This window comes from Arvicanthis niloticus, chromosome 12 (assembly GCF_011762505.2).
Source record: "Arvicanthis niloticus isolate mArvNil1 chromosome 12, mArvNil1.pat.X, whole genome shotgun sequence".
Taxonomy (NCBI): Eukaryota; Metazoa; Chordata; class Mammalia; order Rodentia; family Muridae; genus Arvicanthis; species Arvicanthis niloticus.
The window spans coordinates 63,646,211-63,664,570 of NC_047669.1; the positions used below are offsets into that span (position 1 = coordinate 63,646,211).

General features: G+C 36.3%; 1 protein-coding gene across 3 annotated transcripts in view; it reads left to right on the forward strand.

The window, feature by feature from the left end:
* Ncam2 (neural cell adhesion molecule 2) overlaps positions 1–18,360 on the forward strand; it is a 409,037-nt gene that overhangs the window by 204,445 nt on the left and 186,232 nt on the right. For all 3 annotated transcript variants that reach the window (XM_034514690.2, XM_034514691.2, XM_076943095.1), the window contains exon 2: positions 17,233–17,307. In XM_034514690.2, coding sequence (XP_034370581.1) covers positions 17,233–17,307 — 75 coding nt within the window. The remainder of the gene's footprint in view (positions 1–17,232; positions 17,308–18,360) is intronic.

Below are 18,360 nucleotides of genomic sequence, written 5' to 3' on the forward strand. Positions count from 1 at the left end.
GAGTTTCAAGCATTTGGGAGCTGCCAGTATGGCTGATAGGAAGGGAACTCAGTCCTCTGAAAGAGCAATAAGCACTGTTAAGTACTAAGTCATCCTTCTAGCTCTGATGTTTTCATAGACTTCTCCCCAAATGTGTCATAGGGGGAAAATATCTGTTTCTGTAAGCCACAGCTAAGGATGAATTTTTTGCAAAGCCAACATCATCTGGTCTTTGGTACAGTACCTGTGTTGTTTGTTCATCTTGTTCTACTGGGCTTTTAAGCATCTTGAACTGATACTTTTTCTAGAAATGTACAAAGCAGACACATAACTCAAGGTCAGTCAGTCATCACTCACCCAGGAAAATCCCACAGCTAACGTAATAGCTGAAGCATTTTGTGCTCCATAGAGCACGTTTGGATTTGACAATATTGCTGCACATAGAGGTCAAGGATACACAATGACACACTTTGGTTTTCTCCGGAGTACAGTATGTCTCTGTGACATTTTTCTTTGATGTTTCACTTTTATGTGAGACGATGACCTCTGAAGTCTTCTCATATTTTCGTCATGTGAGCTTCCCACTGTGCGAGCATGCACGTATGTACAAATGCAATACACATAACAATAAACACATACACATATGAAAATACACAAACATGCAGGTAAAATTGTCCTCATACAAGCACATAATATTATCACGATCTATTTCTCTTTTCAATGTTCCCCTCAACTTGTAGAATTACACTATTTTTTTTTTTCATCCTAAACTTGAAAGCCAAAACCCAAAAGACTTCCTGGGCTTCATAAATTTTATCACTTTTGTAAGCCAAAAGAAAAGGTGTTTGTGGTCTCTTCAGTGGTGTAATACATATCCTCCCATATATCCTTTTTTAAAAACATTTCCCTTTTATTAAACACAGATTCTTATACAATGTAAACTGACTACAGTTTTCTCTCCGTGTACACCTCCCAGCCCCTCCCTACTTCCTCTCTCATCTGGAACCAATCCCCTATTTCTCTCATTTGAAATCAATAGCCTTTTAAGTTTGAACAACAAAATATAATAAAATAAATTAGCACATCAAAGATGGACAAGGCAAGGAAACGGAAATAAAAAAAGAGCACCAAGTGAAGGCACAAGCATCAGAGACTCAGTCATTTAGACATTCAGGAATCCAGTTAAAACACTAAAGCTGTAATATATATGCCAAGTAGACCTGTGTGCAGACCAGCATATGTTCTGTGATGCTGTTTCCTATCTCTGTGAATTCATGTAAGTTTTTCTCAGTTGTTTTAGAGGGCTTTGTTCTCCTGGTATCCTGTGTCCCCTCTGTTTCTCCTATTCCTTCTACCTCCTCTTTAGCAGGGTTTCCTTAGCCTGAGGAAAAAAAAGTTGATTGAAACATCTCCTCTAGACCTATGCTTTCCAAGGTCACTCTCTGTAGAATGTCTAGCTGTAGGTCTTTGCATTTGTTCCCATATGCTGCAAGGGGAAGCTTCTCTGATGATAGCTGAATAAGACACAGCTGCATAAGTAAAGAAGAATATCATTAATAGTATTTTATTGGTACTTTTTTTAGACCAGTAGTATCTGATTTTACCCTAGGTCACTGGGCAATTTTATCTCTGGATCTTAGTCCCTCAAGCAGTGACAGGTACAAATTCTACTTCATAAAATGAGTATTAATTCAAATCAGATATTTATTGGTTACTTCCACAGAGTCTATACTACCATTGTCCTAGTATATTTTATAGGCAGGATAGATTGAAGAATCAGGATTTTGTGTTTGCAGTGGCATTTACATTTCTTTCTGGTAACACGCAGAGTACCTTTCCATGTCATAAACACTAGAATATAAGAAAGTTTGAAGCTGGTACCAGCTCTACAACTTCATGTTCAATGAGTCCTGTAGGTGTTGTCTTCAGCAGTGGGACCTTGCTGTCAGTTTGTGGAGAACAACTAATTGCCTTGGCAGCATGCTGGGGTTATTGCGGGTTTTCACATGGGACCATTTCACCCAGTAACTCATGTGGATTAACTCAAGCTCCATGCTAGAAGCTTTGTTTGTAGTCAAGAGGGTTTCTGTCTTCTCATTTAAGAACTTTCATTAAGATTGCTTTCATATTTTATAGGGAGTTTCCAATACACTAGGTTTCCATGGGGCACCTCAGATACTCTTTAAATTTGTACTCTGTCCTCTTGTTCCCTCCCTCAATCCCAGTTCCCCCCTCCTTCACACATGATCTTTCTTTTTTCATCAAACCTCCTCCTACTACTACACACACACACACACACACACACACACACACACACTCCAGTCTATTTTCTACTTCCAGAGAGATTCATGTCCCCAGTTTCTTCATTTCTGTCTGACCACTATATGTCTATGGATTGTAGCTTGATTGTCATTTATTCAATGGATATATCTAGATATAAGTGAATACATGCCATGTCTATCTGCATCTGGGTTTCCTCATTCAGGATGATTTTTTTCTAGTTACATCCATTTGCCTGCAAGATGCATGTTGTCATTTTTTAAAGAGACACACAATGTTCTAGTTTAAAAATATACCATATTTCTTTTATCCATTTCTTAGACTGCTTTTCTATAAAATTTTAAGTGATATCTATCAAATAACACCTTGTAATTTGGAGCTTCATGTAGGCTGGGATGTCAACCTAAGCAGAATTAAATTTACCCTGTGTCATGCACAGTCATAAAAACTGTTCTGGACCCAATCCCCACTGGTAATCTGATAGGTAACCTGTAGATAGGTAACCTGTAGATCCTTTGGGTCCTTTGAGGACAGAATGAGCTAAGGCTTCATGACAAGTACAATGTTTTATTTCATTTTGTTTGGTTTTGTTCTAAATGGAACCCATCAAAATTTTTTGTACTATTTAGATACCTGAATTGATTTTCATTTCTATATTTTACTGGCATATTATCCAAAATGCATTCAAAATATTTAATAAATCTTTGTAAGATATTTTACTTTCTTTTGCTACTACTTAATCTAGGGATTAAAGCAAATGTATCTGACTGTTTTATAAAGTGTTCCAGCCAATGATTTTGAATACTAGAAAACAGGACTGCTACTTACTTCATAAAACATAAAAGTTGCTAACATTAATGAAAATTGTAAAATGTTCAGCCTGGTGGAATACCTTTTCTAGGAAGAACATAACAACAAAATTTAATCGAACTGAAATGTTATATCCTTGGGGAACTCATGTGCAATTTTTATATAAGCTAATTAAGTCATGAGTAAATGGCTGTATAGCTTTCATTTGAAATATCAGCTTTTCTCTTGTATGCACTGTCACCATGTGCTCATAAAAAGCTTAATAAGATTATTACACATAGATTCTAGTATCTGTTCTCAATTGTTCATCCTCAAGTATCATTCTTATAGAAAGTTGTTTGTACACTGGAGACTATGCCAGTTACAGAGATTTTATAACTTACAGTGAGTGGAAGACATTAGATTTCTCTAACAGGAGAGCGATATTTTTCATTGGCTATTTTATAATGCTGTAATTCAAATTATATTTTGCTTCTGAAAAAGGGGAGGATGAGTCCCTATTCCTTCTATTCTGTGTTCTAGTAGCTTTTACTGTGTTCTGACAGGATTTTTTTTAATATTATGACAGCAATGTGTGAATAAGTGCTGGCAAAATAATTTTGGGGTAGAATTTCAGAATATCACCCAAAAGAAACAAAGTGAGAACTGCTATATGGCAAGTATGAATTCTGATTGCTCAAGTTCATCAATAAGGTTTACACTGAACTTTTTCTAGTGAGAAATCTCACATATGTGTTCTAGACAGGGAACTTCCTATTCGCCAAGAGAATTACTGAGCTGGCTACTTCCAACAATCTCTTAATTTAATTTATCACTGCGTAGTAAGAGCCCTGATAAAATTTTTACAAGACATCTTGTGCTGGCTTCATCAAGACAGTTAATAACTTACATGTCTAAGTGGTGTTGGTTGAAATAAATTTGGATTGAGTGTGGGACTTGGGCTAGCTGTCTCTTCAAGATATTTTAGTTTTAATTAAATGTCACACTCAGAATAACTGATGAGTGACCTGCCTCTTGTCTCCTAAAGAATGTAGGACATGAAACTATGGAAGCCGACATTATTGCTAAGACATTCCATACACTGAATGATATCAATACATAGGTTCTTTTTACTTTAGTTTAAAAGAAAACGTTTGTAAATAAAAATTTTTAAGGTAGATCATAGCAAAGGCATTAAGTATATGAAGGGATTAGTAATTTATCAATACATATTGCAAAGTCTAACTGTAAATAGAAAACCTTTGAACATATTGAATTACCAGTCTAACTCCCTGTGGATCACATTGGATGTATAGATCATCTTATTAATATGAGGTTGTGCCTAAGTTATTTTAAAATGGAATCTAAAAAGCTGCAAAACAGAGATGCCTCTGACTTTGGCCAGTGTACTAGTCTAGACACTACTTCTTGAATAAAGATGGCAAAATTTTCTTGCCACATATAAACAGGCAATACTAATCTATGCAGCAAATAAGTCAGATCTTCTCAAATGCAAATGAAATAAATAAAATGTATATATAATAAAATATAAAAATATAAATATTCTCACAAACAAAACCACCAAAAAACCTCTTGATTAAACTGTGTGTGACTATTACATTCTATATGGTGAAGAATTATAGTAAGGACAAAAGATATATAATAGAACTCCTTAGGAGACATAGGAAGGAACAGTAAATTGTATTTGTATATTTAGCAAAATTTTGGCAATTTGTCTCATTTGAAATATTTTATCAGAGGAGTTTTTGAAGATATGAAGAACACCCACTTTAGATAACAGAGAATAAGACATACTAATGGACAACACACGTCAAATTTAGCCATCTAGTTACAAAAACTGGCATTTAAATATAGCCCTTTTAAAAAGAGATTTATTTTATGTAAGAGAGTACTCTTTGGCTTTCTTCAGACACACCAGGTGAGGGCATCAGATCCCATTACAGTGAGGCACCCTGTGGTTGCTAAGAACTGAACTTAGGACCTCTGGGAGGACAGTTAGTGCTTTTAACCACTGATCCATCTCTTTATCCCTCTAAATGTAGGCTTTTAAGAGTGCAGTAGTAGCATGTATAACCTTTACAAATATAATTGGACTGAAGACTTGTACAAAAAAAGGAAAACCCTGCCTGGCAATAGAAACCTAGGCAAATTCTTTGGGCCAATGAAGTCATGTATCCTGTAGGAACACCTGCAAATCACTACTTTACTAAACAAAAATAACTCTAACATTATATGAAACATTTGATTATACCAAGAGGTAATTGTAGTCCCCATTCATGCATGAAGAAAAAAATTTTTGCAACGGATAAAGACTATTACATAATTTCACAATTAATCAAATGTCAGAGTTGTGGATCCCAGTAGCAACTGATACATACACAAAGAACTCCTGCTTCTAAGTCTCAAGGAACATTGGAGAAGAAAGGGCAAAAATAGTGTAAAAGTCGTAAGATTAGGGAGTTTTCTGTGAGATTGAGTTCTGTGGGAATGGTAGAAGCTACACCTATAATTTTGCACCAATATGTTTGTCTATACATAAACTAAACAAAGAAGACAACAACAGACATGCTAGCATGGATAGTGGAAATAACTCAAACCCTCACTCCTATAAAAAACAATACTATAAGCAACTAAGGAATTCTGAGAGTGGTAGAAATGTTTTTTTTTTTTTTTCAAAAAAAGAGCATGCAAATACAAAAGAGTCAGCCATGAAAATGTGCATATAAGTAACGTTACATAGACTTAGTTGGATAAACTTAGGGTTATATATGCATATGCATATATGTATATAATAGCCACTATTCAAAAGGGGCCATGAACTTGATAGAGCAAAAGGAGAACTATATGGGAGGGTTTGGAAGAAGAAAAGGGAAGGGGAAAATTATATAATTATTTTATAATCAGAAAAGTAAAGAAATAATAAAAATGATCTTTTATATATTATATATTATACATTAACTAGAAAAATATAATGTTTTCAAAATACAGCATTCTTATTGGTTCCCTACTTCTCTTTCATATTTTCATGTTTCTCTTTCTGTTCTCCATTTAACCTATAGAAGAGATAGTAGACTTACGAAAGCTAGGTTCTGCATGTTTACTATGTGCAAATGACACTGAGCTCATCAGTATAGAAAAAACTTTTGATGAAGTAGTCACAAGCATGACTCTTAGACTCAGGTGGCTGGATCAGTTATGATTTCTCCATGTGATACTCGAGTGCCCACTAACACCATCCTTTGCCTTTTTTTCAGACTTTATAAAGAGGATAAGAACTTTAATTCTACATAATAGGGTTACTTTTATGAGAAAGACCATATATTTGACTATTTGGTTCCCACTTGATGACATTATTCAGAAGATTTTGGAACATCCTAGTATTTTGAAACCCCCAGGAGGAAGTGGTTCTTTAGAGCTGAGAATTGTTATTTTGAGACTGACCAAACTTCCTGCCTATTACCTTATTTTTGAAATCTGTTTTTGTATTCAAAAGTAATTATTTGTGGATATTATTCAGTTACCAGAATATTTCCTAAGTTACTAAATTTTACACTTGTTTTGAAGATAGGATATGGATGGTTAATTGGAATTTAAAATATAAATTAAGGAAGGAACAATAAAATGAGCTGAAACACAACAGTAGGAGAATACACCTCGTAGGCAATGGTGAAAATCAATCCTTAGTGCTGATAGCTACAGATAAAATGAAGACAGATAATAAACTTTAAAGTACAAGCTTGGGCAAGAACTGAATTGTTAGATAAAAAAAATCTACTTTCATGACATTAGAGTGGCAGAGTGAATACAGTTTTAAAAACATTTCACATAATAGCCAGAGTGATTAATAAGAGTAATAAAAATAAAATATAAATAAAAAGAAAAGACACTGATGGTACACAGGCTTTAATACATACTTAGGGTTATTAAATGTCTTGAACTAACATCATTGAACTTATTTGCTTTGGAATGAAACAGTTATTAGTAGTGTTCTTTCTGACTGAAAATAGAGAAATCTAGAAAACTAAACAGCGACTAACATTTGGTGTAATGGGGACTGTGCTCAATTTGTACATAGAAAGGTTGAAAAAAAGAGTTGATTCATTGTCAATGAAAAGTTATAATAGAAATGATAAAATAAATGATTGACATGAAATAAAATTAGATCTCAAAGCAGAAAGCAAAATTAGACTGGAAAGAGAGTGAGCAGACATGATTTTTCTTTTCTTTTGACTGACTGAATTCTCCCTCTCTCTTAACGTTTATCCATACCTAAGTCTTCTTAAGCTCATTACATTTATTGCCCTATACTCAGCTATGTGATTCCCAGTAACCTGCTCCAACCTCTTAGATTCAAGCTTTTTATAAAGGGCAGTTCAAAGGAAGCCATGATCATGTGAAGAAGTGTAGCCAAGGAAATAGGTTTTAAAATATTAACAATGAAGTATATTATTATGTATTTAAATAATAGTATTCTTTCTTTATAGATTCAATTACATTTATATTAGTCAAAATATGACTATAACCATATATATTACTGTCCTGTTATGACAAACTAGTTGTCTGATGGTATTTAGAAAAAGAAAAATAAAGTTGTACGTGAGATTTTTAGAAGCTATGCAGTGAAACCTGGCAAGGAGAGATCCGCAGCAAGGATACAAGTTAGCTGGTCATTGTGCCTCCTCAGAATCAGAAAACAGATGAGAATTAGGGCCAGGTTACATGATTTTTAATGTCTATACTGAATGCCTTGCTTATTCCAATAAGGCTCTACCCTCTAGATCCACCTACTTCCACATCAGTCTTTCACTCCTGAGGCCCTATTATTCAAACATTCTGGAACAGGTACTATTTCACACCTAAGTCATAGTAGTCTGCCTCTTTTCTACATAGAATACATAGAATCGTGGCTGCTCTCTCATAATGCAAAATGAATGTTGTTCATTAATAACATGTCCAATTTTTAACTGCCTCAATCCTGGTCAGAACCTCCAAGTCTCATCTGAGCCACTGAGAAATCTCTTAAGTCTAAATATACAAACATCCCTAGGACACTACTTTCCTTTCCTTCTGTGTGTCTTTAAGTCTCTCTTAAATATTTGTTGTTGACTAGGGAGTGCATGTTACAACATTCTCAATTTCAATGAGTTTCCCCCTTTCCTTTTAAAATGGGTTTTCATTTTCTTATTTGACAAAATACTTCTCTGATGATATTTAAGAAAAGAAATATTTCCTCCAATCCATTTGGTCATCCCTTTAGTATGTCTTTACAACTCCTTCAGTTTAGAACTAATCTGTACACACCTTGTGGAAGATGATAAAACAGTTCATTCTTTCTTCACCAGTCTACATGTTTGTCATCTTTCTGCTCCAATGATTTCTCTTTCTATCCTTATTAACATATCAGATCATAAGTAGTAACAATGTCGTAGACTGAATACTATGCTATCCTTGAATTTTATTTGCATTTACCTTGTGAACTTATCCACTAATTTTGAATTGAGTTTATTATACCAATCTCAGTATAGGCATAATGTTAGAGTTTTTCTATGAGTATCATACAAATTGTCTTTAGTCTAATTCTCAGTATGATAGTTTTATCGTCTCCTAAGTCGCACCAAACTTGTTCACACATTTTAACCCTCTACTTTTTGAACTCACATCACATGTAGACCATTGAAGGAAGAATGAACTATATTACAATGTTAGACAAGGTATGTCCAGATTAGCTCTAAAGTGAGAAAGTGTGTGTGTGTGTGTGTTTATACATATATGAAAGTGTGTGAGTAGATAGACAGATGATAGATAGATAGATAGATAGATAGATAGATAGATAGATAGATACATAGATAGATACATAGATAGATAGATAGATAGATAGATAGATAGGGAGTTTGTGTCTGTTTGTGGGTGTGTATATGTATGCTAATAAATTCAGCAGTAATCAGAGAAGATTCCTTTTGCAGTGGATGGTAACTACTACAGAAAACTTCAACTAGACAATTTGTAGAGAGTGAGAGATTTAGGAAGGCTTTGCTCTAAATAAAATGCTTTCTTCAAGTCCTGGACACTCAGGTAACTTTGCAGTAGAGGAGGAAGAAAGATTGTATACCCCAATGGTAGTGTATGACACTAAGAAAACTGTCTTCAAAATACAAGAGGAGTGATGCACAGAAGAACACACAGACTGTGGCAGAATGCACAAGCCTACACAGAGTCATGCTGGGGAGGGCAGGCCCTATACCTAGAGGGAGAGGTGGACAAGATGCCTCATCCCTAAGCAAGAAATTATCTCCAATTTACAACTGATTGTAAAAGAAAACTTAGTTTTCTCAATTGGAATCTCTCTGGCTATGAAAAGCTCACTTAAGTATCTGTTCCACACTTTGTTCCTGCATTTCCTTTAGACAGGAACCATTCAGGGTTAAAATTTTTGAGATAAATGGGTGGCCCCATCCCTCAGCTGGGGGCTGAGTCTATGCACTTCATATGGTGTCTACAGTTTCTATCTCTCCTTTGTTGAGTATTTCGGCTAATGTCATTCCCTTTGGGTCCTGGGAAACTTTTTTTTTTTTTTTCATATGGGACTTTTAGTGGCTACCCCAGTCCCCCATACCCAAGACCCAACTGTTACATAATTTGTTCAATTTCTTGACCCTCTATACTTCTCCCCTGCCCCTGTCTCCTCTCACACCTGATCCTGCTGTCCCCCTTTTCCCTGCCACTTTTCTCTCACTCTCAGGTCCTTCCCTCTCCCTACCTCCTGTGATTATTTTGTTCCCCCTTCTAAGTAGGACTAAAACATCCACACTTTGTTCTTACTTCTTGCTGAGCTTCATTTGGTCTGTGAGTTGTACTGAGGGTATTCTGAGCTTTTGGGCTAATATCCACTATCAGTGAGTACATACCATGAGAGTGAAGGAAAGGCCTTCCAGAAAGGCCCCACCTAAGGATACATCCCATTTGCACACACCAAATCCAGACATTATTGCTGATGCCAAGAAGTGCTTGTTGACAGAAGTCTGATATACCTGTCCTCTGAGAGGCTCTACCAAAGCCTGATGAATACAGATAAGGATGCCCACAGTCAACCATCGGAATAAGCATTGGGACCCCAATGGAAGTGTTATGAGAAGGACTGAAGGAGACAAAGGGGATTGTAACCCCATAGGAAGAACAACAATATCAACTAACTGGACAACCTCAGAGCTCCCAGGGACTCCAACCAAAGAGTACACATGGAGGAACTGATGGCTCCAACTGAAGCAGACGATGGCCTTATCCAGTATCAATGGAAGGGGAGGCTTTTGGACCTGTGGAAGCTTGATTCTCTAGCATAAGGGGATGCTAGGGTGGTGAGGTGGGAGTTGATGGGTGGGAGAGCACCCTCATAGAAGTGTGGGGGGTGATGGGATAGGAGGGTGTAGAAGGAAAACTGGAAAGGGGGACAACATTTGGAATATAAAAAAAATAACCAGTAGTTGATGGCTACCACAAAATACATTCCCTGTAGTGCACAAGGAGAATTAAGACATGTTGTGTAAGTTTTCAATAAACTTTTTGCTTAAACTTTTAATTTGGATGAGATTAAAACTTTGAAAACCTTATTTTTAAAGGACATGGATATAGAGCTCTATTTTTAATTTTATTGGATATTTTATTTACAGTTCAGATGTGATCCTCTTTCTCCATCCCCCCCCCCCAGGAACCTCTTACCCCATCCTCCCTTCTCCTGCTTCTATGAGGATGTCACCCCATTCCCCACCCCACCTATGAATTCCCCCAGACTGGGGCATCCAGCCTTCACTGGCCCAAGTACTTCCTCTCCCACCTATTCCCAACAATGTCATCCTCCCCTACATATACAGCTGGAGCCATGGGTCTCTCCCAGGCTGGTGGTTTAGACCCTGGGAGCTCTGGTTGGTTGGTATTGTTGCTCTCCCCATGGGGCTGCATACCCTTTCATCTCTTTCAGTCTTCTCTCTCACTCCTCCATTGGGAACCCCATGATCAGTTCAATGGTTAGCTGTGAGCATCCGCCTCTGTATATTTCAGGCTCTGGCAGACCTCTAAGGAGACAGCCATATCAGGCTCCTGTCAGCATGCACTTCCTGGCATCCACATCAGCATCTGTCTTTGGTGACTGCACAAGGGATGGATACCCAGGTGGAGCAGTCTCTGTACGGCCCCTCCTTTAGTTTCTGTCTCATACTTTGTTTCCATATTTGCTCCCGTGAGTACTGTGTTACTCTTATTAAGAAGGACCAAAGCACCCACACTTTGGTCTTCCTTCTTCATGAGCTTTGTGTAGTCTGTGAGTTGTAGCTTGTATATTGCGAGCTTTTGGGCTAATATCTGCTTATCAGTGAGAGCATAACATGTGTGTTCTTTTGGGATTGGGTTACCTCACTCAGGATGATATTTTCTAGTTCCATCCATTTGCCTAAGAATTTCTTTAATTCATTGTTTTTGATAGCTGTGTAATATTTCATTGTGTAATTGTACCACATTTTCTGTAATCATTTCTCTGTTGAAGGACATCTGGGTTCTTTCTTGCTTCTGGCTATTATAAATAAGGCTGCTATGAACATAGTGGTGCATATGTCCTTTTTATATGCTGGAACATCTTCTGGGTATATGACCAGGAGTGGTATAGCTGGGTTCTCAGGTAATGCTCTGTCCAATTTTCTGAGGAACCACCAGATTGATTTTCTATTTTCAGAACTTTAACATTATTATAAATTAAAAATTTCCTTAAATACAAATGTAATGTATATATGTTAAAATATAGAAATGTTAGTAAGAAGTAAAGAATACTTGTTTATTAAAGTTATGTATTTATTAGTCCTTTTAATATAAGCCCATCACACAAATACACATACATGCACACACAAAGAAATATGCATACAAACACACTTAAGTTTATAACTCCCCACTAAAAATAAATGTAGTACTATGCACAAAAAATATAAAAGTGAAATTAATTAAAGGGCCATAGGTTTATTAATCTAGTATTTTGATAATTTCTCGAGAGTTTTGTTACATGTTCACATACACACAGAGTGTCACACTGTTACAACAAAACCATTACAAATACATATGACAAACTTATTTTAACCAGGAACAATGCTTGTATTCCTGCCTATCATAGAAAAAAAACATGAACAGGTCATGAAAGATCTGTTAGCCTCGTTTGCTTTTCTATCAACCAGTCTTATTAACTGGGCATGCTCAGTATCCTCCTTCTTAATCTGGGCACAGTGACCCTATTTTTTATACAAGCTCTCTAGTTTTTACTTATCATGCATGGTCATAGAAGGAATTTGGTCCATTCATATATGTGTGGTAGACCAGGAACTACACATTTGAAGCAAATCTGGGATTTCTGTTTTGGTCTTTGAGAATAGTAAGTGTAGTTGCATGGCAGGAAAGACTTTCACTGGTGTGCTTCTAAAGCTGTAGCTATAACTTTTGGTTCCCTGACTCATACTTTTCTGTTAGTGATTTTCTTACTTTAGATGTTAGTTGTTGATAACCAGGTTGACAATATCAAACAGCTAAACCATTGAGTTCCTAGGGCTCATCTCTCCCTTTTTTATCTTTCACAGAATAAAACTTTTACTCGGAAAACTTTTGGGGGCTGTCTTAGTTAGGATTTCATTGCTGTGAACAGACACCATGACCAAGGCAACTCTTATAATGGCAGCATTTAATTGGGGCTGGCTTACAGTTTCTAAAGTTCAGACCATTATCATCAAGGTGGGAACATGGCAGCATCCTGGCAGACATGGTGATGGAGGAGCTGAAACTACTACATCTTCATCTGAGGGTTACTAGCAGAACACTGACTTCTAGGCAGCTAGGCATAGGGTCATAAAGACAACACCCACAGTAACACACCAACTCCAACAGGGCCATACCTTCTAACAGTGTCACTTCCTTGGCCAAGCATATACAAACCATAGTGGGGGGCGGGATGAAGAATTTAATTTGTTGAATTTCCTGAAAGCCCTAATTAGTCTGTTGTGAATGAGGAAAGGATTTCCTTCTTTTCTTTGAGTAACCGCTTTAAACTTGACACAGTATGGGGTTCCTTAACATAAATTTGTTTTGTTGTGATGACATTTCTATTCTCATCCTACATTACTGGGGCTCTGTTGTAGTATTATAATCTCAAAGAGGGTTGTTGATATAGGAGGACTTGGATACTGGGCAGATGATCATTAGGATTAAAGCTAATGTTTTATCAGCATGATTTTAAGCTTGGCACTCTTCTTTCTTTCTTTCTTTCTTTCTTTCTTTCTTTCTTTCTTTCGTTCGTTCTTTCTTTTTCCATTTTTTTTTGTACAGAGCATCGACCATGGTCAGCAGTACCATAAGCCAACATTAAGACCTGAAAGATTTTAGTAAATCAGGATGGTTCATCAAAGAAGCATTTTTGATTTTCCATACATTGCTGTGATTCAAAGGGAAATGTGGAATCTAAATAATTTCATGTGTGCCTTCACATGCCTTAGCCATAGTGCTGTTAGGACAGTCACGGATGGCTGTCATGCAGCTCTGTTTCCCATATGACCCTTAGGTCTGTGTTTTCTCATTTCTGATATCCTGAATGGATGTGAGAACTTGGAGAGTGGCAGAGCTTTGTTGAGAAAGGAAATATTTTAGCAAAGTTGCATTTCCTAGTGTTTATTTGTTCAATGGTGTCCTATGAGTTTCTATCTACAGTAGGTGCTTGTCTTTGTGGATGGACAAGAAGACCTGATTTCAAAGTCACTTCAAATTATTTTTCTTGATTTTCTTTTTAATAAGATAGGTCTGGCTGCAGGATCACAAAATTTACCAATCATCCCAATCATCCCACAGAGCTTGTTTTGAGGATATATATGTATATAGCCTCGGGATAAAACTAATTGCAATATTTGACCATGCATCATGCATCAGAGCTGGGAGTCAAAATAATTAAAGTGTGTTTTAAAGTTAATTTTAGGGGTAATGTAGTACAGATACTACTGCAGTGAACATTCTCTTTTAATCTGTGTCCTCAAGATCTGACTAGTTCACTAGATCTCTTTCTTACCAAAATCACCCTTAGGAATCCTTAGACTATGCTGAGTGTTGCTTTAGCAAAGAAGCACAGTCTTTACGACTTGTCTTTCTCTGCCAGGAGTTTGGACTTGTCATTTTACTTATTTTCTTTCAGGAGGTTTGTAGTTGTTACTTACCATCATGTTATCCTGAGACCTTCCACAACAGCTTGGCCACCATTTCAGAGTGTTTTGTGGACTGTAAAAAGGAGAGAAAAGACAAGAAAAGATAGTGCAGTGCTGTCAGGTTGTTTGCTCCTTTTGTGGGACAGAGAGAGAAGTCTGAAAGCATTTCATCTTCCATTGTGTTAAAGTTCAGAGATTATGGACACAAACCAATTGTACCTTCTGACTGGCAGATCACCAGTTGCTCCCAGCATGAACCACAGATCACCTGCTGATAGCTCCAGGCTCTTGGTTTTTGGAACAAAGAATTAGAACAGTAACTCATGGATACTGATAAAAATAGAGACATTTTATTAAGAGGAAGAGAGATACTCCCAGGAATCAAAGTGGGCTAGACAGCAGTAAAAGGTCTGAGCTCAAAAGTGAGGATTTCTAGTGGTGCTGGCTCTTGATAAGCCGTTTGCATACCACCACTTTCTCCCACATTTACATATCATACATTTTTCATACTTATGTGTCACACCCACAGAAGCTATAGATATCACAGGGACCTGGTAAGGTGGGTAGTGATAGACAGAAACACAAGACTCTGGTTTCACTTCAAGAATGAATCATTTTTTACATTTCCCTTTGATGTTCATTCATTATTTACTTAATGGTTAGAAACATCACGGAAAGCCAGGCAGTGGTGATGCATGCCTTTAATCCCAGCACTTGGGAGGCAGAGGCAGGTGGATTTCTGAGTTCGAGGCCAGCCTGGTCTACAGAGTTAGTTCCAGGACTGTCAGGGCTACACAAAGAAACCCTGTCTCGAAAAATCAGAAAGAAAGAAAGAAAGAAAGAAAGAAAGAAAGAAAGAAAGAAAGAAAGAAAGAAAGAAAGAGAAAGAGGGAGGGAGGGAGGGAGAAGAAAGAAAGAAAGAAAGAAAGAAAGAAAGAAAGAAAGAAAGAAAGAAAGAAAGAAAGAGAAAGAAAGAAAGAGAGAAAGAAAGAAAGACACATCATGGAAGGCAGAGCATGATCTACAATATATGTGTGACCCCTTATCTGATGTCCTCTTTGGCTCTCCCTCAGCTTTCTGTCCTTGTTTTGCCTTGGAGGACATTCTTCCTAGACTTCACCTCCTACTGCCAGTTTTCCACACTTAAGCAGCAAAATTCAGGACAGGGGTTGCACCCCAGAGAGAACTGTAGACTATTTGGACTCCAATGGGTGTGTTCTGTCCCGCGCACGCAGCTCTGCTGTGGAGAGATTTCCAGTCTTTCTGCTACATGCCTTTTCATGTTAGTCCTTATTCCCTCCCTGCCCTTCTGCCCCTCTTCCTTGAATCAGGATAAACAAAACAAGGCTTCAAAGTCACCATCTAGTGACCATCTTATGCCATGTAAGATACAGCTTCAAAAGGAATGACAATTCAAGTCACCTCAAGAGCAATTGAATGCTAAGACATAACACTATGTAGATTTTTGTTCATATAATCCAAAGCATATTTGGATCTCATGTGATTATTAAATATATGTGCAACTTATGTCATAATTATATTAAGCAAGTCTATTTTATCAACAGTTATTTACTCATGACAGAAAAAAGTATTGAAGTCCTGTCTTCTAGATTATTAAAATGTTTTGACTATACATTTCATATAAGTATTTCAGAAGAGTTATGTTTGCAACCCAGTCTAAAATATGTGTTATTTGTTGTTTCAACTATTATTTGTCATTTTTATACCATTATTTTTCTTTTAATATCAGCCCATGCCAATACTGAATAGAACCTCATTTATAAAAACAAATATCCCAAGTCTAGGCTGTACTGTGAGCCTTAGAAGGGTATTTATGCTTACCACAACTACCCTTAGCCATTCTTGCCATTGTAACTTAGCTACTGTCTTCTTCTGTTTTCCTGAGAACAAAGATCATAATTAAAACCATGGGCCTCAATGTGAAGAATTCTTATGGCTACAGATACCATGCTCAGAAGAAACAAGTCTACTTGTTGCCTTTGCTTATTGGAGTATAGACATTTCTGCTTTCTTCAGTCATGTAGACTGGATGTTACTCTGGTTTCATGCCATGTGTCTTTTGTACCACCAATGTACACAAGACTAATGAATGTGCGCCCTGAGTTACTGCAGGCTGTGCACAGTAGAAAAAAAAAGTCTTTGTAATTTCTCATCTTCTAAGTCCCGGCACAGACCTCAATGTTTTCTCTATTTATTTCTTGCACTCCTGTTACTTATTAAATGCTTACTTATCCATTTCTGAAAAAAAAAGAGAGAGATTATAGGGACAGGATTTTGTGAATGATTTTACTACGTAGTTTTTTCTATCATTAGATATAGGTCTGACAATGTCTATAAGAGTAACACTTTGGAGACTTCTAAAATTCTAGAATTTCCACTATTTTAATTTTAAACTTGCAAACAGGTATTTGAGATAGTAAACACTTGATCATTGCCTCTATTCACATTAGAGGTACATATCTCCGTACACTTACCCTGGGTAAGGCGTCATTTTGTGTTTGCCTCCTTTTGTAAGGATTTAATAAGTCAAAACAGCTTATTTACATATTTTGTTGTAATAATCTAAGATATGATTTCATAAAAAGTCTGACTGGTGGGTGGAACTTCCCTTTACATCATGCATAATGTGGCTATACAAGTAAGATCTATGATATTGTTAGGGGATAGTTATGTATGAATTTGATCCATTATATGCCTAACAGAAAGTTAATGAATAATGTAAATAAATGCTACATGTAGACTGACAGAAAATGCATACTGCTATAACATAGAACATTGCTAGAATGTATTTATAAAATGTACATTTTTTCCAGAGAGAATAATGAAAAATTGAGGGCGCTGATTCATGTTTGTCATGTGTGATTTATATAATAATTATTACAATTCATATTTAAACCCCATATTAACAGTTACTCAAATTTTGTTTTTTCAGCTCTTCTTCAAGTGACAATTTCACTTAGCAAAGTAGAGCTTAGTGTGGGTGAATCTAAATTCTTCACATGTACAGGTATGTACTTGCATAATATGCCCTGTGGTTGTAAAGTTTATGCAGAATAATGCATAGATTTAACTAGATAAAACTGATATCAGTAAAAATAACATCATTTATTATATGATTGGGAAATGACAATGGTTAAGTATTAGCATTATGAAATGTATTATTACATATTTGATTATCAAATTAACTAAATTTTTATAATATTACATTATAAAACACAATCTGTACATACAAATTTTCTGTTGATTTAAATACTATTTCCATCTAAATAGCCATATTAGGATTAATTTGAACTCTAAAACTGAATTTCCTTATTTATAAGTAATGAATAAATTTGATATGACACTGCATAATTCTAATACCTGAAGGAGGGGTAAATGACAAAATAAGATATATGTCTTTGATGCATACATTCTAATTAAAAATAAAGTTTTAGGTCAGAAATATTTTTGTAAAGTTTGTGATAATTAAACAGTGTATTGTATAATCTGTAGAAAACTATTTGAACACCCTTCCATTTAATTATCATGTTAAATTTCTCAGAGAGCCCTGATGTACTTGATATAAAAGCTTTATTTCACTATATTATAGAAATATCAAATGAACCCATTATTTATCTACTCATATTAATCATATCCACATTCACAAACATGAGCACTTAAAATTGTTTATATACTTATATATGAATGCTGTGTCTGCATGTATGTCTACATGACAGAATAGGACATCAGATCTCAGTACAGATAGTTGTGAGCTACCATTCAGGTGCTGGGAATTGAGCTCAGAGACCTCTGGGAAAACAGTCAGTGCTCTTAACCATTGAGCTATCTCTCCATCCCAAGCATAAGTTTTTTATATGTGAATATTCAGAAGTACTCAGTCAGTGCTAAAATAACTTAGGAGGCTATTTTTAAATTGTATCTCTTTCCAATTATAGTAAAGGCACGCCTTTAATCCCAGCACTTGGGAGGTAGAGGCAGGTGGATTTCTAAGTTGGAGGCCAGCATGAGTTCCAGGACAGAGTGAGTTCCAGGACAGCCAGAGCTATCCAGAGAAACCCTG